Consider the following 24,661-nt stretch of genomic DNA (forward strand, 5'->3'; position numbering starts at 1 on the left):
TCAAATCAAGAGAATTATATAAATAGAATATGCATAAGTACAAATACATGGGGGATACCAAAATATCTTTTATAAAAAAGTGCATAGACCTTTAAAGGCCATAAACCCCTACAAGTATAATTAAAGTTGTTTTTAATACATTACTTGGTATATAATATTTTTAAAAGAATTGCGATTAATCTTTTATTCTATAAAATTTCTTTAGTTTTATACATGTGTTGTATGGGCATCATCATGGAGCCCAAACTAGAGATCTCCTAGAAACCAATGATCCGCCACTTCTGCTCCCGCTCCCATGCTCCTGCCACTAACAACGATGTTCAGTACTTTGGTGCTACAATGCCCGAGGCCATGGCTATTCTGTCCAGCATAGAGATTTCCTTTCAATTTTCTTGTTGCTGGCCTTCGTGGAAGCTGACTCCTCTTAATGTCATTAGATGGATGGGAAGAATCCCTACTTGAAGTGGATCTGATCCATGGAGGCGATACTTGACCTAGGTGGCAGTGAGATTTGTAACTTTTCATCATGTTCCAAGAGAAGGAAATAGGCATGGGCCTCTCTTGCGCGAAGGAGAGTTTGCAGAGACTCCTTGTAGGAACCGATCTCATGCTACTGAACTTCCCTTCTTTTTTGATATGTCTCTAACTTACCGCACATATAGGTCACCTTTTTGTCCACCACACAAGATTTCCTAACAAGAAAAGAGTAGTAAAGTAAGATTTGCTTTGAATTCCAAAAAATATTCAGCATGAAGGTAGAGAGGTATGTCATACATAGCAATGACTCAAGAGGTACAAAATGAAATGGGCAACTAATTTTCAGCCATCTATCCTTATTTTTGCTGATATTGTTCAATGCTCATATTCACATTTATGTTATTCAGTTTATTTTCTCTCTTTTTCAAATAAAAGAGCAAGCCTCCCCTAAAGCAATTATGACATTGGTTATAGGGGATCCTTTTTCCAATGGAGTATTTGTATTTCAGGGTTATATTGATATAGGAGGAACCATTTTTGCCATCAAAGAGTTGTTTGCAATCCAAAGTTTAATCTTTTGAAATTCTGATTTGCCAAATTTTATGTTCTCATCCAATGTATAGTACCCCAAGTCTTCAAGGAAATGCTTACAATCCATAAGCTAGTCTTTGGACTGGTAGTCATTGAATTTTGAGTACCAAGATTCAAACCATGAACTTCCTAAGTCTACCTTTCAAAACTTTTGCTCCCAATATATTCTGCATGAATATTCTATTCATGAAATACATTGGAAAGGGTGACAGACATTTTTAAGGTGCCAAGCTTGCATTGAGTAAAAGTTTTGAATCCGTATTTGGAATCAAACATGAGACTAGAATTTGGGCAGGGATGTTCACCTTGCGGTTGCTGGCAACTGCAACTTGATTTTGATCACAGGAATTGATACAAATTGCCTGAAGTTAAAATTAAAGGTATAAGATATAGAGATACCTTTAAGATAATTTATCCCTAATGAAAGTATCATAACATTTTTGTTTTTTTTTTATGGAAATAGAATCACAGAATTGAAACTGAATCATCAACATAAAAATAACAACGAGGCTATCTCCCAAAGTCAACTCCCTCATTCATATGATGTGACCCACTAAGTAAAGAGACCTACTTCCAAAAGTTCACCATTTCTCTTGAATACTTCCTTTGGATAATTGAAAGAAGAGACCCTATCCCTGGGAGGGCTGACACTTTTTCTTTTGGTTCCCAGAAAACTGTTGCCATCAAAGATCCAATTTCTCCCATCAGAAATATTTCTAGCTCCTCCCTCTTGGTGATGTCCAATAGTATCATCATTTTCGTCCTTTGCTATGATACATATCTGTACATCTTTCCAGCCTCTAGGCGACTTGCGACCAAGAGTCTGGTAAAACTTGATTTTCTCTTTTGTAAGAATTTCACGTACATCTTCCTGGCTAGCAAAAACATTCCAAAGTATATCACAAGGCATCACACTCTTTTCATTGGGAAACATTTCTGATTTACCAATTTCTTGATTCTTTTAACAGATTAGAGCTCCAGAACATGAAGAGCCTGGATCCTGCAGCCAAGCAAGAGCAAGAACAGGTAAATCCTTCTCTAGTTTCAGCCTGATGAAGAAGGAAAACTCTTTGTTCAGACCAGATGAAGTATATGCTAATGCATTCAAGAGTAATTCAGACAACAAGCTTGGCAGCAAATCAATTGGCTTCAGGGAATGGGTTCTTCCAAAACTATAACACCGGGAAGGCTCTCCAGACAGTAGTACATCTGAAGAATCACCAGTCTTAAGAGTCCTTTCCTGCATGGTTGCATAGGAGAGCTTTAGTAAAAACGAATAGGCGTCTCCACTAACAACACCCAATCAGTTGCCATCTTTCATCACTTGGAACCAAGTGTACTCTGGCATCAGTAAAATTGTGAAGCTGTGGCCTGCTGGCAGAAACAGGAAGCTCGTTGTCAACAGCAAACGAATCATTATGCACCACCAAATTCACTCTTAGAGGAGCTGTATTAAATTCAGAAGAAGATGGTATTCCATTGAGTCCATTTGAAATTGGTTGACTCATCATCAGAAGATCTTCAGGATTCCTCCTCAACCATGCTGAAGCAAAACGGATGCAGTATTCCAGATGGTCTAGAACATCGGATGCCTTCAAGGTGATGTCATCTATCAATAAACCATTGGAATTCAAGACCTTCAGAAACAGTCTAAGGGTCCCAAGAGAATGTTGAAGGCTCTCTAAATAAAAATCCCAAGCATTAAGTTGGGTAATGCTACTTCGCCGACATCCATCTGAAAGTTTGGGAGCAGGAATAAATGCAGAGACAGTAATGTTATATCCAACAACACAGTGAGCAAACCCATTGCATATTTCTTCAGCAGCCTTTAGGAGAAGGTCCAGCTGAACCGAAGCAACACTATCAGAAATGTTAAACAGGTCATGTGTATGTTTTGGGAAAAGCAGGCATTGCAACACGTGGTATCCAAGAAACAACATCCCATTATTGCAGGAAAAGACGAACATCTGCAGAAAGAGGTAAGCAGCCCTCATAAATGAACAAGGAAATGGATATTACGAGCAAATGGAAAATAACAAAGGGAAAATAGGCCATTTCTGAGTAGCAAGAAGTAACCAAACTAATGCACCAAAACATTACCATAGTCTTCAAGTCAGTGGCCTTCACTGAATACCTCTCATCAAGAACGGAAATCCCGGTCTTGAGCTTCTTCTCTAGTTCTTCCAGTAGAGGAATGAATTGATGAGTGCCACTTTCTTTATTGAACCTGATGGTATACATGATGACACTAACTTGAATCTTTCCCAATTTGGATGTTCACGTATAATTTTTGAAATGTATTGCATTGCCAAATTTAATTTAGCATGAGACTCAAAACAGCTAGCCAAACTTCCCGAGAGCCAGTTGTATGAAGCATCCTTTGATGTAGATTTCAGTTCTGATCCGTTGCTTGAATATACACTTGGTTCTTTACCATCAGAATTACTGATAGAAGGGGAAAGGCAACCCAGAGCTTCAAGCTTGGCATTTAGAAGAGATTGATCGAGTTAATATCCCATAGCAGAAACTGACATATATCAGAGAAAACCGGAATAACCAAGCAAACAATCCATAGATATCACATAATACAGCAGAGAATTACCAAAAAACAATTTATAGCTTTTTAAAGCCCTACTTATATCTTGATTGTATGAATTTAACCAAAATTAGTAAGGATGATTTGAATCTGCATCCAGGTTTTGCTCCCCAAACAAAGCATGCCACAAGAGTTTATGGTAATCCCAGGATTCAAACAGCCCTGAAAAATCTCAATAAGAAAATAATGAAAGAAAAGAGTGTGTGTACCACAAAATAATCATGTAGGGGATCCTTCATTTATGGTTTTGTGAGAGTGTCCTTCTCAACTGTCATATTAGAAATTGTTGAGTGAGGATGGGGGTTACCAGGCCAGGAGGTTTGATGAAGGAGACCTCCAGGTAAGTCCACCTCCCTCTAATCCAGCAGTTGAAGAGGAATCCCACAAAACCATACAGAGAAGAAAACATCGTCTCCGAATGAGTAGGCAACTGCATCCCTGGTGCTTCAGTTGAACCCTTGTGTAGTCCACATATTTCAGTGTAACCTATTGTACTACAATTTTGGATATGAATAAATAACTTGTTTCTTATCAGAAACAAAAATATATTTTCTTAAATACTTCATCATGATCTTAAAACTTTTAGGAAATGAAGACAACTATTGATTAATATATATGCAGGAGCAGCACACACCACTTGATGCTCATGCTTCTAGAGTATCCATAACCACTGCTGTAAACATTGATCCGAAGTCCTAGAAGACAGTCACAATAGGGTGGGGATGACAAAATGAAAAAATTGCAACAAACTGATATGTGGGACTGAAGCAACACAAATATCAATGCACTAAGCGGCATCCTGATCATATGAGAGATGGGAACTAGAAATAAGAGACTAATTACACTTACAGGAAGTCCACATTTGTTTAGAGCAATTGAAGTCATTATGATAGCCCATCTTGCCAATGTATCAGCACTAGATTCACCAATGGAATTCCGCAAGCTCCGTTTCGCTGAAAGGATTGCACAGTACTGACCAACATCTGGGTCTAAGAAAGCAAAGTGAGTGCCAGGAAGATCTAATATCTTTTCTTCAACTGTTAAGTCAACTGCCACATGAAGCAAGCGCAATATCGATTGAGAATATTTCCCTAACCTCCACTGCACAAACACAACAAGTTAAACAAGACAACGAGTTCTCACAATTATAGATACGAGACAAAAAAGTTGGGCTATTAAGAACATTGCATTAATCGATGACAACTCATGCACCTCCAACATGCTGGCAAGCCAATTTTCCTCTTTCTCGATAGCGGAGGGCAATAAATAATTTAAGATAAGTTCATGTTGCACTGGCCCATTGGTTCCTTCCACAAGTTCACATATTACGAGCGCAAGTTGTTCATCTCCTATGTTTTTGGTGCAGACAGCAATAGCAGAAGAAAGATCACCTCCAAGAAGAAAGAAAGCAGCTGCAAGCTCCAGTTGATGTCTCCCCAACAAAACATATGCATTTTTCAAAGCTGCAGATTTATTCTTTTCCTCCTGAAAATCAGTTCATAGAGAATAACAAAAATACACATGAGAAAAGCATAGTTGCATAAATTAAATTGTTGTGGGAAGTTACATATGATGAATATGCACAGATCTGCAGCACGAAGAACAAACATATAAAGCAATGAATATGCGACTTAAAAAATAAAGGAACTACAAAAAGAAACGATTGCATGGCAGTAGCTCGTCTTAGTGAGTTTAGGAGTTATTTCCAATCTTAAAATGATCATATGAAAAAGAAAGGAACAGGACTTGTAAATCAAATAGGAAGTGGGTAAGTAGATCTAGAAAATGCTACCACCAAAGAGAGCTACCAAGTATTTCATGTCATGACACACAAATTAGATGGAAAGGACTCAGTACTCAAACATTCAAATGAATTCAGGCCCTAGATTAATATAAGCAGTCAAATCCAGGCTATTGATGCATTCTATCTGGACTCAAGCTTTTCAAGAAAATCCATGAAGGTGTAAGTTAAAATAGAAAGGGACCTTTTACATGTCAAAATCCTCAAACCTGAAAGTTTGGCGAAAGAAACCCAACCAAGGGTTTGTCCCTTTCGTCTTTGCTAATTTTAAATAATCCAGCCAAAACTTGTTGTCTATTCAGTGCCAGGTACAGAAGTGCACATTCCTTTGGATCTTTCCTTTTCAAAAATTGTAGCCTCGCCAGCTTCTCCATCTACACGGACATGGTACAAAGAATAAGAAAAAGAATAGCACTTTGGTAGAGAACAAACGCAGTAGTATGTTTATGTCCAATACACACACAAAGACGTGTGTTTCTGCGTGTGTGCAAGCATGCACGATAAGAATTTATAACACCAAGGACTATGGATGATATGATGGATCACAATATAATGTACAAGTAATTTTAGGATTAAAGTACATTTTGTGCGCGCACCACACACACACATTAGATCTGTATAACCCACACGGTATAAGCAGGTACTCAACCATCCTATGTCAACAATATTTGAGTAGAGGCATGAGCCCCACAACCATCCATTGTCGATGTAAGGTAGTTGAGGGACCTGTTTATATCCCTGCAAGATATAAACAGGTAGTGTAGTAGCCTTTCACATGCACGCATGCGCGCGCGCACACAGATACATAAGAAGGTTGGGGGGGAGGGGGGATAGAGAGAGAGAGAGAGAGATAAATGAAATGTCACAAGATAGACCCGATGTAAATTTAATACACAGTCAATGTAGGATATATGAACTGTCTCGAGATAAACCCGTTGTGCACTTACATACACGATCAATGAAGCATATATTGAAAGCACTCACTTGTTAATCCAGACTTTATAAAAATTTAATTTAGAGGTACAGAAAATACCCACGATCATACCACCCATTCAAATCTGGGACTTTTTAAGAACATTATTCATGCTAAACCAATGAAAAGCGATGCATTTGAAGTTTGAAATGAACTTGAATTACTCATACATGGTTGTAAATGAACATGGACCAATCAAATTTATACAACTTCTCACAAATACGGTGAACATAGCTATTCAAAATGCCTTTTGTTTTTAGAGAAACTGTTTACCAATTACGTTGGCATCCATTCAACATATGCACTTTTCACGATCTTGTTGACTGGATATCATCATTACAGTATATGATTAAAGTCCTGCACGGCTGTTTATTGAAGCAAAATATGTTAACAACTTTGTGGGTTTAAGAATGTTCAAATGTCCGACATTCTAAATATATTAAAACAAACAAAAAAAATATCAGATTAAAAAATCGACCACAGATCTGCCCCATTCGAGATAGTATCACAATAATCATCAATAGAAATCCAACGTATATTAAAAATACCAAAGGCCATACAAATAATTAATTATAATCTTACCCTTGCACGTAAAGAAGTTCCACTTGTAAGCCAAAAACCCAGACCCAAATTCCTCATTTCTTGCCAACATGGTTCATTAGACAGGAGAGAATTGCATAAATCATCTTGACTATCAGACTGCAATGCCCATGCCATCAACTTTGATACGTACAGCAACCCAGAACCTTGGGAAAGAAAAGATAAACCATGTCATTTACTTCCAAAAAAATGAAGAAACACAATTACGGAATCAGAGCAAATAGCCTCGATCCAAAAGTTTCTGAGTACATCAGTGGGAGGAAAGGAAAATATGAAATTGAACCTTGGTCCATCAACTATATCTGGCATTAAATCAGTCCACATGTCACAATTACATAACATCAAATAAATGCCAGACACTTATATCATGAGAAATGAAACATCTCAAGAAAAAAAATTAGCCATAAGCATTCCCTCTTAAACCCTCATGGATGCAGTGAAGTACCCATTGCCTAGACCAACATTTAGGGATCAAATATGGAGAAAATATAGTAGGGGTATTTGTTTGGCCTAGTCTATCATGGTAATGGAATTGGTACCTTTAGTCACACTCCAGGGGTTGATGTCCAGAAGATACAGTAACAGAGGTTAGAGGGTGCAAAAATTTGTTCAAAGCACCAATACTTCTGAAGCACTTTGGATGGTCAGATCTTACGAAGGAATCAACTTAAGTTATGTTCAGCAATGAGCAGCAGGAAAGTGTGGAGCCAGCCCTTTAGAGAGGATATTTTTGGAGGCAATTGAACAGGCACTACAACTATCACCACTGGATAGGATTTCAGGTGGCCGGTTCTCGATCCTTTCTTATCATCACGTATATTCAGAAGTGCGATGGCTTCAAATCTAGCACGATTTCTACCACTAAGGGATCAATCTAGGATGGCCATTTGCTCATGACTGCTGAGTTGTAGAGGAGTTTGGCAAAAACCTCCAGAAGAGCTTCCATAAACCTTAAGTGTTGTTACTGAAGCCAGTGTGGCAAATGGTTCGTGCTAAGACTGCACCTTTCAAAGCTACATGGTTGGATTACCACAGGATCAGACACTTAACCTTACAAAACGTTGGGATCGACATCAAATGCCAGATGTGAACTTATGTGATGGCAAGAATAACTGAAGCACACTCAATCGGGTCAGTATAAAAAAGAACCATCTCCTCAAGAAACAGAGTTAAAAAGATTTCATCTGCATATCAAAATGCCATGTCTTCAAGTAAATTTCATTGGAAACCATTAAAAAATAGAAAATAAACAATTTGTTGGAGAGATTAAGAAAGTAATGTAGATAATTCACCTTATAGATCATGGAAGAGAAAAAAATGATGATTTTAACAGCCACAAATTAAGTGAAGACAGGTTCGAAATTATTCCCCTTGAAAAATATACATGGTAGAATATAGAAAGTACTGAATGGTATAAATGCATGTCAATAATCGATACTATACTAAAAGCATTACATTTGAGTTTTTTGTTGAACAATCCATGCAACGAAAAATTGCAAGATGTAACAATTTCACAATTTCGCAAACCCAGTATGGCACTTATTAAGAGGTGCGAGTTGATTCAGGTGGACGGCTCAAAAAGGGCTAGGGGTAGGTCCAAAACGACATGGTTGGAAGTAGTGAGAAAAGATATGGGGACAAATGGTCTCACTAAGGAAATGACCCTTGATAGAGCAGACTAGAAGGCCAAGATTCAGGTAGCCAACCCTAAATAGTTGAGAAGGTCATGATGATGATGATGAACAATTTCACACTTTCAAGACAATACTTAGTTCTTGTGGAAATGGAACAGTTGTGATAATCCTGTTGTTTCCCAATGATTTTTGCAAAAAAAATTTCTTTGGGATATTAAATTATATATACTACATTATAAAAAGAATTCATATAAAATTTTCTTCTAAATTTTTATGTTCTCAAGTTTTACAGGAATGAGTTAGATCAAATCAAAGTCATAATCATATTTTTGACACAGCACATAGTCAAGCTTACTTAGTTGCAGGAACCTTGTACCAAGGAGGTGTTCCCAAAACTACTAGCTTTAGGCAATTTTTAGGCCTAAGGGAATTTTTTTTTAATTTTTTTCGCCAACACCACATATCCTGCTCCCACAGGCATTTCTCGTGACTAAGCTTCATTGCCATATACAAAGAATGAATACATTCATCAAAACTATTATGATAGATGAACATTCCATCCTAACAAACTGTTTCTGCTCAATTCATAAGCTCACTCAACGATTTTAGCAATATATAAAATGTACAAGGTTCTTGAGGATAGTTTAAGCATTTCGTGTGCTCTGCTATATTCCAATGTGTGTAGTGAGGAATGTTTTTTAGAAAAATTGACTTTAGTATTAATAGTATACCCCTTTACAAAATTCCCTGCCCATTCAGGAGTCAAACAAATATACACTTTTTACATTCAGGAGTCAAACAAGCCGAGGGCCTGGAGATTCCAAAGGGCATCCAAAGTAGAGTTGGCTTCGTGCCATTTGTGTCCATATTGGATTTGTCATCTATGGGAAATCTCCCAAATCTGTTCGAATATCGTCTCCAAATACCATGGAAAGTTTGTCTGCCTAGATGCGCCATCAGGTGGCATTCTTGAAATCACCTTTCACCTCTAGAGTCCTGACCTTGCTTCAAATTGTTTCAAGCCTTAAGGGAGGAATCTCCACTTTTTATGAGTCTGAGACCACAATGAACCTGGAAAAGACTCCCTGAATATGCCACTCATGCCGCCTTTGCCAGGTTTGCATAGAGAGCAACTGTTGCAGTTAAATTTGATTGACACATCTTGAGGAGCCAGCCACAGATTAGACTGTGGTACCCTCAACTGCCTAGTGCAGAGATGAAATTTCACCAATAGATCATTTGTTTTCATAAGCAAAACCTTTTTTTTTTTATAACGGAAAGATGATATGCTGCAACTCACATTCACAATATACAAGGTATTCTCATTCCATTTCACGAGAAAAGAAATACTTCTCACAAAGTTCTCATGTCACAAGTTAAAATTAGCTAAGAAAAAACCGGACCACTTTCTATACTGGGCTGTTCTATACTATTCTAACATATGTTTTTTGAAGGAAAGTGTCATTTTCTAGGGTTTGCTCCTAATCTGATCTGGTTTTCACGAAAGTTGCCAATTTTGTAAAGTTTTATCACCAAAATTTACGGTTTTTCATGATTCATAGATAGGTGATCTGATGATTAACCAGGTTGAATAATTTTTTTCTTTTTTTATGAGAAATCTAAAAATAAATTCATGGTGTCTTTTTTTTTTTTTGGGGAGGGGGGGGGGGGGGGGGGGGGGGGTGGACGAACTATTTGATGTGGCATTCAATGGTGAATCTTGGATCCTATTATTCCATCTTTTTTTTTGGCTACTGTTGGATGTCTATCGAATAGCTTTATAGCCACTTTACCTCTGAAACTTGCTAGCACGATTATATATTTGACTGGGTAATGCACTATGTAGTGCTTTTGTTGCACACCATCTTGGTGATGCTCTTGTTTCCATGTTGGGTTAGGGCCTTGGCAGTAGTACCAACGATCCCTATGATGAAGTCTCTGACTCCATTTTCACCAAAGGGTAGGGGCGCAAATCCCCACTGTCTTATCCCTTTTTCAAAAATGGTTTGGGGAGTTGGTGGTAGTATTGCCGAGCCCCATGATGAGGTCTCTGACTCCATTCTCACCAATAGATGGGGGCCCAAAAATCCCAACTGACTTATCAATTTTACTTGCCCAAAAAAACAAGGACTTTTCCATAATTGGCTCAAGTTCAATTCCAATGTGAAATTTGTCAGTTATCAAGACATTGTAGAACCTCATTTCCTATGAATAATAAAAAATGTGACACTCCATTCATATAGTAGATTCTAATGTGTGGGGACCCTCCTGTGATGTTTCAGTTTTTGGTTTTCATTTTTTTTTTGTTACCTCTATGGATGATTGCACTAGATTGACCACATTTTATCTAATGAAACATAAAGATGAAGCTGCAAATATTGTTCAAGTTTACCATAAAATAGTCAAATCACAATACAATGCAAATGTCAATGTACTCGTTTTGATAATGCTGGTGAATATGCTTTTAATTATCTAAAAGATTATCTAATAAATTCAACTATAGAATTCCAGACATGTCCTTATACTTAGCAAAATGGAGTCTTTGAGAAGAAAAATCGACACTTGTTAGAAGTGACATAACCCCTCTTGCTTGGAATGAAAGTTCTAAAAATTTGTGTGGTCTGACATTGTCCTTACTACTAACTTAATAAATAGTATATGCCATCAAGGGTTCTTCAAGGTAAGTCTCATTTCCAAACTCTTCTCCCTTATTCCCTTTTGTTTCCTATAACTCTGATAATTTTTGGTTGTGTATGCTTTGTTCGTGTTTTGGGTTCTAAAAGGGACAAACTTGATCTTAAAGTCATTCAGTGTGTTTTCTTAGGATATCCAGCCCATCAAAAAGGTTGCAAATGCTTCGATCCTATGAATGAAGTTCGTTGTTTCTATGGATGTCACCTTCCTAGAGTCCATTCTATATTTCTCCTCTTGGACAGCAATTTCTTCTTCAAGAAGAGAGCAATACCACACCATTCTTCATTTCTGAAATTTCCTTATTGCACCCAAGGAAAAGGAGTTGAGGACATATATGCAAAGAAAGAGGTTGATACAATCCGAAGTCTAGAATGATTATTTACTCAGGTGTCAACTTGGAACAATGTAGGGGTGGCAACGGGTCCGGACCCCAACCTGGCCCGACCCAACTAGGTCTAACTTGGACCCGGACCCAGGTCGGGTTCAAGTCATTTCGCCTCAAAACTGACCCACTAGGTTGGGTCGATTCAGTTTCGGGTATAGAAATAAAATAAAATAAAAAATAATTTTATATATTATATATAATTATTTACTTCTTATTTCATACTTATATATTGGGTTGGGCCAGGCCCGATTGACCTGGACCCAACCCGTGCGATCCAACCCTGGTATCTGACCTTGATTTACCTATTGCATTATGCAAAGGAAAGCATTTCTACATGTAATGTCCTACAGGCAACTTTGTTTTTTATAATGTCATGTCACCTTATCGTGACTTTCTATCATCTTTGTCTATTGTTAAGCATTCTATCTTGTGTAGTAGAAGTCTATCATAGCCTCAACGGAAGACTACAAAGTGGAAGGAAATGAAATCTCTTGAAAAAAAAAAAAAACTTGTGAACTCACCAAACTTCTTAAGGGGAAGAAGGTGGCAAGATGCAAGATGGGTGTTTACAATGAAATACAAGGCCAATGGCAGTATTGAAAGATACAAGGTGAGATTGGCTGCAAAACGTTTTACACGGATTCATGGTATAGTTTACAAAGAGAGTTTTACCCTTGTAGCAAAGTTAAAAACTGTTAGAATCGTTTTCTTCTTAGTTGCAAATAAATCTTGATTCTTACATCAGCAAGATGTGAAAAATTTCTTTTACATGAAGATCTTTATGAGGAAGTTTATGGTACCATGCCTCCATGTTTTCAACTTCAAGGAAAGACAGAAAAGATATGTATATTAAAAAAGGCAATTTATGGACTTAAACAATTTCCTAGAGCCGAGTTAATGTTAAAAATGCGGATTCGAGCGCCTAGGCGTTTTGGGTGCCTAGGCGCCTAAGGCGCCCGCCCAGAGACAGGGTGCCCTCACCAAAATTGAAATCCCCCTCCCCTCCCCCACCCTAAACAAAAAAAACAGGAGAGTTCTTAGGGCATGGTTTTAAGTCTTTGGGAGTTTTTAGGGCAATTTTAAAACTGAGAGTCTAAGAGATGTGCTTGAATGGAATCATGGATACATTTGTGGGCTAGTTGTCTGGGGAACAAGCAAGAGTCCCATTCATATCAAAATAGGTTGTGCTTGAATGGAATCATGCTTACATTTGTGGGCTACTTGCCGGGGGAGAAGAGTCCCATTTCTATCAAAATGGGAATTGGAAGCATAAGGAAAGGTATGATCCATGCATATCGATATGCACATTCCATGAAAAATAAGCTTTTTTTATCAAAGTGGGATATTTGAACTTTTCATTATGTTAACAAGTTGTCTTCTATATGAGCATGCTTGACCTAAGCTTGTTGAGTAGCAGTGCTGCTGATTTTGAAATTTTGGTTCAAGAAATAATGTATCAAATTCGACGGTGAAGATGGAGGATTGGGGTCAGTTTTCGTCTCCTTGCTTTCCTTGTGAAATGAAATAAACTGCAATTAACATTTCGTATTTAAATTGAATGGATAATTTGAATGCTTCAATATTATAATACATTGACCATGTTATTGCTGGACCAAACCTGTGAAGTTATGAACATTTTTGCCATGGGATATGTACGATTATGTGCATACTTGCTGGTAGACATCAATATTGTGTTAGAAGGCTTGTCATCTTAAATATGGGAGTTTAAAATGAAAATGACAAGTCTTTTGGAAGAAGAAGAAACACAAAACTAGGAAATGTGTGAATCTTTTCTCCGAAATGCATATTTACCGTAGGATATATTCCCTTCTTATAATTCCTCTGTGGCATGCAATGAGACATGGAGCATCAACATATGAACTTATGCAAATATAGGGAACTTGTTCTTTGTTGAGATGGAAGATGGAAACTTTATTTTTCCTTATTGCTTATCCAAATCAGTCCCTATTCTCATTCAAAATAAGGCTGATTTCGAAATGTAAGGGTGGTATCTATCACATTTAGAGCATTGTTTGTTAAGTTTCTAGGACTGGCAACATCTCTGTGAATTTTCAGGGGTTGTACCTTGTAAAATTAACAAGCCTCTGATATGGTACAAAGTCTTGGAACGCTTAATTTGAACAAAAAACAACAATACAACTCAACACTTTATTACAAAACTCTTGCTTATACAAAGAAAATACACAATTACATTTTTTAACACAATGATACAAACATCTTAGACTTTACATATCACTAAAAATCAACTCTAAAACAGTCCCCTTATTGGGCAAGGGGAAATATCCCCATACGCCCCCTAGTTTTGGTTTTCAGATCTCAATAGACCTAAATATTCAAAATATATCTTCTAACCCCCTAACTAACTTTACACATTTTTAACTATTTTTTTAGCCCTAACAAATATAAAAAAGACATGCTCATTCTAAACCCTTAGGGGTGAGAGATACAGGGGAGAGAGTGTGGGAAACTAGATAGAGAGATAAATTTAGGGGAAAATCACGTGAAGCAAGAGAAATGATGGTGTTTAGAAAGGATATATCTTTTTTATATTTGTTCGGTGTAAAAAAATAGGTTTAAAGGGGATAAAGTTAGCTTAGGGGGTTAAAAGATACCAAACTTATAATTTTTATGATCTAAGATATGTTTTAAAACCTTGGGTTTATTGAGATATAACTTAAAAATGAGGGGTATGAAGATATTTTTCCTATTGGGCAAATTATATGCCACTCACACCAACTCAAAATTGAAACACTTAGTTACATACAGTAGACATACACCATCACATAATCAATTTTCATGAACCAAACTGCCCCAACAGTTGTAACAAAGAATAATAAACAGAGGTATTAGAGTGCCAACAATATTTAGGAAGCCAATGGTTCGAACCCTTTGTGCCCAGTCCACGATTGGAGCTTTTGAGGACTTAATTTTATCTCACAGATAAGTGCACAAGTGGTTTATTTAACTCAAAGGTATCTATCCAATTTGGGAAGCTTAAACATCTTTACAAACACTTCATATGGTCCATAATCAATAATAAAATCAACCCACAACAGTTTGCAAAAAGAATGAGGGAGATCCGATCAAAATCGAGGAAGATGTATCAAAACTTTGTAGTATAGACTACCACTAAAATGGGATTGCATGCAAAAGTGTGGACTCTAAATGATTCAAAGAGGTAATAGATCTTTGGAATTTGAAATTAAGTATAAGAAATGCACCAGAAAAATTTGTGTCGAGAGAGCTTCCATGAACTCCACACACAAGTCATTGTAGATCTTGTTCCATTGCACTCCATTGATCATATTTGGAGCTTTAGGGTGATCGTTCTCTACATGAGATCAAGTTTGTGTTAAGCAATCATCATGGTAACCCTCCATCGAGTTTTCCCTTATTGTTCTTCATCATCTTCCACTTCAAAGCTTACTCTAAATTCTTTGTTACAGTAGCTTTGTAATCTTGTTACCCTTTGCTTCATGTAATCTTTATGGTTGCCTTTTATAGGGTAGTCATTCATTCGAATACAAGCTTCATACTTTGATGATCCTTTGATTGAGCATAGTTTACCCACCCAGATGAAGGAATGAGATTTGCTACCTTTATCGCCCACTAAAACCTTAAGTCAAAGCCACATTTACCTTTTTGTCCTTAGCCGCATACTTTTATTCCAAACATATCCAATTGTACTTACAGAAATACCCTCAACATTTCTTTAATTCAAGAGGGCAAAGAATATTCAAAGGCAAGGGGTAAAATAGTAAATGGTAAAAAGGATACCACCAATAGGATCAACACAACCTACACCCTTCACATGCACTACACACCTTCACATGAGTCACACCAATGAGGTGCATCCACATGAAATATTCACATGCCATATTTCCTATGTAGATATTAATTTTAATAAACAATTTTTATTTCAAAATTCCTTTGGCTTCACACAAGCCAAACATGCCATATGTGTGACAATTACCCATGTGATTAAAATGTAACTTTAAGTTGTAACCATATAACATAAGGTTTGAAAATCAAATTAAATAATTAGGTGTCAAAAGAGGATCCACGCCCAAACTAGAAGGGGGCCCAATGTGAGGGGCCCATGGTGCCACGTGGCCACCCTATGGCCACTCAAGTGCCATGTGGCATCTGCATGGATGTCCTCATTTGGAATTAAAGTCAAACAATTCTGAAAACACATTCTCCAAAAATCTCAATAAATATTTAAAACATGTTTACATATTTTTACATCATTTCTCATCGTAATTAAATTAGACTAAAGGTACATGTAAGATCTCAAGGCTTTGAGTCTTTGACTTAGTAACGTGAGTACTCCATTGGGCTAGTCCCGAATGCTGTTCCACCGGTGTCTTAAGTTGACCCAACAGACTTATGCTCCATAGTTTTGGCAAAGATACATAATTGGTCACATCAAAGTTATTGAGCCAAAGCTTATTACCATCCGGCTTCTTAATGGATTATAAGTGTACCACTGTGGGACATTTTACTACTCTATTACATGGGTCCTCTCAAAGCACATGTACAAATGCTCTTCCAATGTCGGATAATACATATAGAGGAGTGGCTTCCCATGCGAATGAATGTACATATGCCATAGAAAGGTCTCATGTCAGGATAGGGACTCACGTGCTGTAAGTCTTGACCATTCTATACAGGGCATGCTCTCATCACAAGATACTCACGTTCTTTTTACACTTGTCCTTGGCTAATCACATCAAGCTAACACATCTGCCACTGTAATTGCCTTCTGAAAAATGTGTTTAATAAGTAGGTGCTGACAATTGGCCGTAGTTCTATTAGTTCTCTAAAAACTATTGGTGGCTTTCGAAAATTTCTAAATCAATGGCAGAATCACACTTTATAAAACTAATGGTTCATTTGTGGATTGTAGTTACCCCTATCTTACCATTGTTTTCTTGGTTTAAATGATGGAAAAATCTTCTCCTTGTTTTATTTATTTATTTATTTAATAGAAACGTCATTGAAAGGGATGTCTAACTACAGTAATATATAATCCCTTTGCTGCAGCCCTATATGGCCACATTAGTTAGGCAATTTGTTATTATATTTCCTTTCCAGTCATGATGCTAAATATTCAGTAAGTGCATACTGAGAATGAGACTGTACTTCTATAAAATAAATATGTTTCTCCACATGATCTAGGGATTCTCGTCTAAGCCAACAAATCATATCTAGGTAATCACTTTGGATAATGGCAATCCTCAAAGTTGTATTTAGGTTTCTCAATTTATCCAAGACTGTGTTATGACAGCCAAAGAGGCCTCAATACCAATACTTTTGCGTGGAACTTTTTCTAATTCGGGCTCTAGATTCTTCAACTTCAAATATTCTAACATTGCATCCTAGCCATTGGCTCCAAATAATTGCTAGTACTGTAATAACCCTAAAATTTTTGGAACTGAAAAATAAAAAAATAAAATAAAATAAAATAAAATAAAATAAAAATATAAAATACCTATATAAAAGAATAACTTTGAGTGATAGTGCATTGTGCTAATGAATACATCATGGGACCATTCTTTTTAAAACTTTTTACAGCAAAAAGATTAATTAATTAAGATAATTATAAGCATGAGATGATGTGTCAATTATAAAGATTATGGGACCATTCTTTTTAAAACTTTTCATTTCCACGTTTTTACACCAAAAAGATTAACTAATTAAGATAATTATAAGCATGAGATGATGTGTCAACTATGAAGCATTCATTTTGATGATGTGTCATAAGCTGACACATATAAATAAGAAATTAACAAAAATAAAAAACACATAAGTAAACATGTGTCAAATAGAGAAGTGCTCTCTTTCACTTCAAATACCTTTTCTCCCCCTCATATGTTCATCATAAACCTATCATGATGGTCTTCTCTCTCTCATATGTAAGTTCTTTTCTCTCTCATAATGATTTTTATTTCTCTCTCATTATGCTTTCTCTCTCTCTCATTAAGTTCTCATAAAAACAATTATATAGTATTTCAACTATCTAAAATCCTTTTTTTTTGACGAAGGTTCCAAAATTATATTAGTAAAACTAAGCAAAGGAGATTACATCAGAAGCACAAGAGAGAGAGGGCAAGGAAACCCTGCCTTTAGCCAAAGAATCGGCAAGAGCATTAACCTCTCGATAGATATGAGAAAAGGAAATCGAAAGGAAGGCTGAGATGTCAATAATTTCCAGCCAAATAGAGCGAAGTTTCCACGGAACACGCCTATCCTTCTTACACCAGCCAATTGCATTTAAGGAGTCACCTTCAATGATACAATTACTGCCAAGGTTTCTAAAGATAAAGAATTTTAACCCTTGCAATAAGGAGGCAAGTTCCGCATGATTTGCGTTAGCTTGGTCTAGAGGGCCGGCATAAGAAAATGTGACCTCTCCTCGGCTATTGCGCAACACCCCTCCAATCCCAGTCAAACTGGGATTACCAAGCGAACATCCATCAAAGTTCAGTTTGAAATACCCCTCCTCTGGGGACAACCAAAAGCTACAGGGTCTCATCTTGACTTTACCCAAAAGAAAAAGATTTGGAAAGTTAAGAATAACATATGAGAGAAAGACCCCATCCTACCTTGGTGACCCGAAAGCCAATGCCAGATAGAAAGCTTAACATTATCAAATAAACCACATGCGTCCAAGAGACTCACCCCTTCAAAAGTTCGTCTGTTTCGTTCTTTCCAAATCTCTCAAAGGACTGCCCCTCTAGCAATTTGCCACACCTTTTGGCCACCAAAAGGTAAATGAGGAAAATCCAAATGAGAGACAATGTCGACAACTAACAAAGGAAGGGAAGCTTGGATACACAATAAACCAAAAACCATTACCAAATATTGGAGGCTACTTTGCAATGAATAAAAAGATGAGTTCCCATTTCCTCATCCATTTTGCACATAAGATAAATATTGGGTAAAATTTGACCTCTCTTTATCAAATTGTCGACGGTTAAAATCTTATTCTGAATGACAAGCCAGATGAAAACCTGCACCTTATGAGGAGTCGATCATTTCCAAACCTTAGGTGCAATAGGTAGCGACCACCGCCATCGATCATGAAAGAGAAGTCTATAGCAGGACTTCACCGAGAAAATGCCATCATATTCAAGTTCCCACACGAGATCATCCAGATGAATAGGGGAGATGTAAACCAGGTCTAAAAGACTCAACAGCTGCAGCCATTAGTTTTAAGGCGGGAAGTCAGGCCCTCAAGAGAATTTTGTAGGACGTATTAATCAGACTAATGGGTCTGAAGTCTTTAAGTTCTTCTACTCCCTCTTTCTTGGGGATCTTGGCAATGAAAGTGACATTCATCGCCTTATGGATAGTGGCTCGAGAGTGAAATTCATAAAAGAAAGCCATGATTTCAGTCCTAAGGGTATCCCAACAGACTTCGAAGAGGGCTATGGGGAAGCGGTCAGGGCTAGGGGCCTGGTCTCCATTGAGATCTTTAATGGCCTGGAGTACTTTGTCCTCTCAAAAAGGGCTTTCCAAAGAGGCTGCAGATAATGGAGAAATAGAAGAGATGGAGAGGTCCGCAATTACTGGACTAGGACCAGAAGAGGAAGAGAAAAGCTTGAAAAAATATTCGACATCCGCTGCCTCAATGAGATTGGGATAGTCAACAAGTGGGTAATAGAGTTCTCCCTTCTTCATCAGTTGGCTACCTTGTGGAAGTAAGTTGTATTTTGGTGGCCAAGCTTGAGCCATTTGACTTTGGCCCGCTGAGCCCAATAAATTTCTTCTTTCTTTAGGAGGCATTGGTAATCATTTTTGTGCATGGATCAAGAATCCAGCTCAGAAGGGGAGAGATGTCTAAGTTCTTCAATGAAGTCTTAGTGTTGAATAGACCTCAAAAGGGAGTCTTTTTGGTATCATAAGTTTCCAAGGAGCTGTGAGCTCCATGATTTCAAGAAAACTTCGAGCGTTTGAAGCTTTTTCTACAAGATAAACGGCCCACCCATTCACAAGGGGGGAGAAGGACTCCCAATGGTTACAGACAGGAGAGGGGAAGCCGGGCTTTTAGAGCCATGCTCAGAGCGAAAAGGTTTAGGCCCTCGAGGAAGGGACTGGGTATCCAGCAGGATAGGTCTATGATTTGAGGCGGGCTTGGGAAGTACCAGAGAGCGGGTGCCAGGGAACTCATGATCCCACTCGAGAGGGGTTAGAAATCTATCTAATTTTGAGAGGCTTGGATTAACCTAATGACTAGACCAACTGAACTCCGCTCCTTCCAACAGGATGTCTAGAAGACTGTTATGAGCTAAGAAATCAGAGAACTGTAGCATTGAAGGGGTAGTTTTGCCATGGGAATTACTTCGTGAGACCATCTGGTGATATTAAAATCACCTCCTACGCACCACTAAGAAAAAGGGAGGATCATCAAAGACTGTAAACTCTCTCAAAACGACCAATTTCTCATTGTCTTCTTGTGGTCCATAGACCACAATGCACTTCCAATGGAGGAAATAAGTGATCCTAGCTAGGGTCATGACAGAGAACTTGCCAATGTGAGAGGCATTTAAGGCATGTTGAGATGGGTCCCAGAGGACCCAGATACCATCAGAAGGTCTGATTGCATTCAGAGCTAACCACTGGTAGGGGAAAACCCCAAATATTTCGAATTTGGGAGTGGGGAAGGAAACTTGGTTTCCACCAAACCAAGAAGAGAGGAAGAATACTGAAACAAATTGACGAATATTTTATCGTTTTCCTAGGTGGTCCAAACCCTTATGTTCCAAATAAAGATCTTCATAACAAAGATAAGGGGCCCATTTCGCTCATGGTCGAGCGGCAAGAATGCTGAGGAGTGGAGGGAGTGGGGAGGACCTTAGCTGAGGGTTCTCCTTTCTCGTACCTTACTTTGAAAGAGAGTTGGAAGCTCTCAGGATGCTCTTAAATTGGTGGCGGGAGCCTTACCTTTGACATTCTTCGACTTATACTGGCATCTAGATTCGCTATCAGCATTGATGAAGGCTTCAAGGGCTTCATGGCCGTTGAACAGGAAGCCCATCACTTAAAGCATCTCGTGAGGATTGCCTTGGGCTTGGTTGATTGCGTTCGCAAAGCTAGAGTCCACAAAGGCCGGTGAAGAAGATTTTGAGGAATAGGAAGAAGAGGGATTGCCTCCCTACAACACCAGAATGGAAATTCATCTTTGTTAAATGGGATTGCAACCGCATCAAATGTATCGAGGAGAATGGTAAAGTGAGACGACAACAAACAGGTTCTCACCTTCTCAAGAAACTTTAGTTCAATTCTCCTTTCCTATCTCGCATCAAATTCCAACCTGCGAGTAGCTCAATCATAGTATTGCTTTGATATTTAAAGAAAAGAAAAGAAAGTATCCAAAGATGGATAGATATCCAGAGAAAATGGTGGTGGTGGTTACCTGACCACGGCTTGAGCCTTTTCAATGGCTGCATGAAGTGGAGAGGTTCAGTTGTCCAGCATAACAACACGTCTAGTTTGCTTCTCCTTTCCTCTCTCAATCAAATTCTCAAATGCTTTGATATTTAAAACAAAAAAACAAAAAAAAGCACCCAATGATGGACAAATATCTAGAGGAAAATGGCAATGGTGGTTACCTGAGCTCTGCCTTTTCAATGGCTGCATGATGTGGAGAGGTTCGGTTATCCAGCGCAATAACTTTGCTATCAACATCGTCTTCCCCTCCCAATGCTTCTAACTTTAAACATTTAAGCAAGACACCCACCCATCCTAACAGCACCATCACATGGATGAAAAAAAAAAAAAAAAAAAAAAAAAAAAAAATATATATATATATATATATATATATATATATATATATATATATATATGACATATTTCAAGAACATGTACATGCTGTGGGGAAAACAAACTCATGATTCAAATGCGCAATTGAACTGACGCTAGCATAATACAAGCCTTTCAACCACGTTAAGGTGTTGCATCAAAATACTTTGTACCTTTTTTGATGGATAACAAAATTTCTACATATAAAAAGGATCAAAGAACACAAAAATACAAAAGCAAATGACATGGGTCAAGAGCTGCCCTGAGCCAGAAATCATCATCTCAAAGACCAGTTGGTCTCCCTCTGCCTCTACAAAGATACCTAAAGACCGATTTTCAATTTTATTTTTCTTATTTGGGAGATAACAGTAAGCTGAAGGGTGGCTACATCGAGCAGCATGAGTAAGGACATAAGTCAGGCAGCAGAAAAGCTGAAAATTGAAGTGCATCGATGGTTCTCTAGAAATTAAATAGTGGCCTTATCAGAGTTACACAGATGCTCATTCAAACTTTGCACATATATGCCCATTATCCTCTTGATTGATGATCAGTTAGAGAGAGAGAGAGAACCACCGCACCTTTTCCTTTTCCACTTGTTTCTTCTTCTATTTGTATTTCTGTTACAATCTCTTTATGTTTTTTCTCTCTCTCTCTCACTAAAAGAATGCAAACCTTTATCTCTCTAACTATTTACAAATGTAATTCTCTTTCTCTCACTAAAAAACAGTGCACATAAGTCAGAGACAGCTTTGTCAAAGGATGCCAGTATGAAGTAAAGTCGAGGCACGGAAGCAAACAGAAGTCTAATCCAGTACCTCAAAAGGGATCAGATATCCTTCAATCTCGGCAATGCAATCATTTATAGGTGGCAAAAGTTCCAAAATATGGGCATTGGATAGTGCTTTCTATGCGGCAAGTCTGACTGGCACTTCTACTGTACGGTGGAGATATACACCTAATTGCTGGCCAAATAGGATACAACATTGAGTTGCTTAATGGGGATCTCAATAAATGAGTGATAACTTTCATGGACGTCTTTTACGAAGTAAAGGATTTTTCTGCTATATACACCAGAGGATTTTTCATTTTCAGGAATGACTACAGGTCTTCTTCGTCTCAGTTTGTCCAGACGTTGCCCATACATGTCGTGTAAAATTTTGAAAGTATCTCTGATTGCTTCTCTTCAAGAATGTCATTTCTTTTGAGGAAAACCATGGACAGTGCATGTAATTTGCAAACCAAAGGAACATGTAAAATTGGTGAACTTGGATTTTCAGAGCATAATGCAGACATAGCTTCAAGACCCAACAGAAAGAAATGCCCACTCTTGGCAAAATCTATACTCTCAGTGGCATCGACAGTTGTCAAAGGACTCAGGAACCAATGCACAGGAAGTGGCAATCTCTGGTTTGCCCCCTCTATTTGCAATGTGATATACTGCATATTTCCAGCTGAACTACTTGGGGCCTCAACTGTTTCTTCATAAATTGTATCCAAATTACCAAACTTTAGTTTGGTTTTGTCTAGGGTTGCTTTTGTTGTCCACTGCATTGTGTGCTCTATTTATGTAATTTTGTGATGGATTTCTTTCATCCTAATTCTTGTGGTTGTATTTATCTAAAAGCAATTTTATGATGGATATCTTTCATTCTAATTCTTGTGGTTGTATTTATCTAAAAGCAAAAACTTTATTAAGAACCTGAAAGAAATGAAAACAAGAGGTCAAGCAACTCAAATTCCTCTCGCATCAGATACACCTTTATTAAAGAGTGAGCCCAAGGAAGTGGTGGAGGTCAGGATGCTAGCATATGCCCTTTTGCTCCTTTCTTTTCTGGCGAGGCATTTTCCCTCTCTCTCTTGCATATCAGAGTTACACAGATGTAGGCAAAGAAAAGCAAAGCCCTTATCCTCTTAATTGATGAGCAGTTAGAAAGAGAACTACCACATCTTTTCCTTTTCCACTTGTTTCTTCTTCCATGTGTTTTTATGCAATCTCCTTATGCTCTCTCTCTCTCTATGAAAGAATGCAAATCTTTCTCTCTCTAACTGGTACAAATGTACTTCTTTTTCTCTCAACAATTGAAGCAGCTCCCATTCCATTTATTTATTATCATAGTGGTCAAGAAACAAACCACAATCATTTTCTCATGACACATAAAACCTAAAGCAGTGAAGAAGTTTCTCAAAATCCCAATCCTCAAACTAATCTCCCATTTTACACAGGCACACAGAGCGGGAACAAAGGTGAACATGATTAATTTAGCCCCCTCTTTTTTTTTTTTTTTTTAATATAAATGGCGGATGTGGACTAACTGGCTGGCTTGGTCGGCGCGGCTCGGCTGATATCGGCTCAGCTGATATCGGCTCGGCTGATATCAGCTCGACTCAGCTGATATCGGCTCGGCTCGGCTTATATTATTCCGCTCAGCTCAGTTCCGTTACAAATTACGTGAAGTCAACTGAGCCGAGCCGAATTTAGCCGAGCTGAGCCTAATATAGCCAAGCCAAGCTGAATCTAGCCGAGCTGAGCTGATTTTAGCCGAGGCGAGCCGATATTCATCATCTTTGGCTGAATCGAGCTGAGTAAAACTAACCCCTCTATATTTAAGCCCAAACTAGCCCTATAAAAACCAAAAACATTTCTAAAAATTCGGTAAAAATTAGAAGAAAAAATATATTAATATTTAGCATCAAAAGCTATCAATAAAAATATAGAAAACTATTTAGATATCATAGAAATAAATTTTCTTAGATAAGCTCAAATTTTTAACTCTTTTCTTGGCTCTTTCTCTCTCTAAAACCCTCAGTTTCAATCTCCTCCTCCTGGATGCCCTATTATTGATCATAAAAAATTTAAAACCCCAATTTTCGAACTTACAAGGGCAAAACTTGAACCCCCAAGCTCGCAAGTCGTCGTTTAAAATACGAGTTTTTAAAAAATCTTCGAGTTTTGAAATCCTTTAAGAACTCTGAAATTTTACAATAGATCTTCAAAAAATTATATTTTTTAACAAAAAAAAAATATATATGTACTTCATGTTTTTATGAAAAACACTTCGGTAATACGATCTCTTGCATATTT

General features: G+C 37.7%; 1 protein-coding gene across 4 annotated transcripts; it reads right to left on the reverse strand.

The window, feature by feature from the left end:
* On the reverse strand, positions 1 to 8,202 carry LOC18436542 (regulator of V-ATPase in vacuolar membrane protein 1). 4 transcript variants are annotated; one of them, XM_088851700.1, is made up of 10 exons: positions 7,578 to 8,201; positions 7,021 to 7,184; positions 6,712 to 6,803; positions 5,675 to 5,839; positions 4,877 to 5,149; positions 4,514 to 4,765; positions 3,169 to 3,548; positions 1,640 to 3,035; positions 1,374 to 1,430; positions 1 to 692 (listed from the first exon to the last, which is right to left on the reverse strand). In XM_088851700.1, exons 4-7 carry the CDS (start codon positions 5,837 to 5,839, stop codon positions 3,243 to 3,245), a joined length of 996 nt encoding a protein of 331 aa, XP_088707826.1. In that variant the 5' UTR covers positions 6,712 to 6,803; positions 7,021 to 7,184; positions 7,578 to 8,201; the 3' UTR covers positions 1 to 692; positions 1,374 to 1,430; positions 1,640 to 3,035; positions 3,169 to 3,242. The 4 variants fall into 4 exon arrangements, with proteins under 4 accessions (XP_088707826.1, XP_088707814.1, XP_088707831.1 ...); XM_088851688.1 differs by lacking the exon at positions 6,712 to 6,803 and having other exon boundaries at positions 7,578 to 8,178; XM_088851705.1 differs by lacking the exon at positions 6,712 to 6,803 and having other exon boundaries at positions 3,169 to 3,595; positions 7,578 to 8,178.
* Between the last annotated feature and the right edge of the window lie 16,459 nt (positions 8,203 to 24,661).

This window comes from Amborella trichopoda, chromosome 1, assembly GCF_054954075.1.
Source record: "Amborella trichopoda isolate Santa Cruz 75 chromosome 1, AtrichopodaSantaCruz75HAP2 v2.0, whole genome shotgun sequence".
NCBI classification, from domain to species: Eukaryota; Viridiplantae; Streptophyta; class Magnoliopsida; order Amborellales; family Amborellaceae; genus Amborella; species Amborella trichopoda.

Bases quoted from the DNA above. Each gene is read 5' to 3' on its own strand.
- LOC18436542 (XM_088851688.1), bottom strand. From the start codon at position 7,155: ATGGCATGGGCATTGCAGTCTGATAGTCAAGATGATTTATGCAATTCT. The intron at 5,840-7,020 runs GTAAGATTATAA...ATGTCCGTGTAG, and splicing joins GAACTTCTTTACGTGCAAGG to ATGGAGAAGCTGGCGAGGCT. The intron at 4,766-4,876 runs GTGCATGAGTTG...GTGTTTGTGCAG, and splicing joins GGCTTGCCAGCATGTTGGAG to TGGAGGTTAGGGAAATATTC.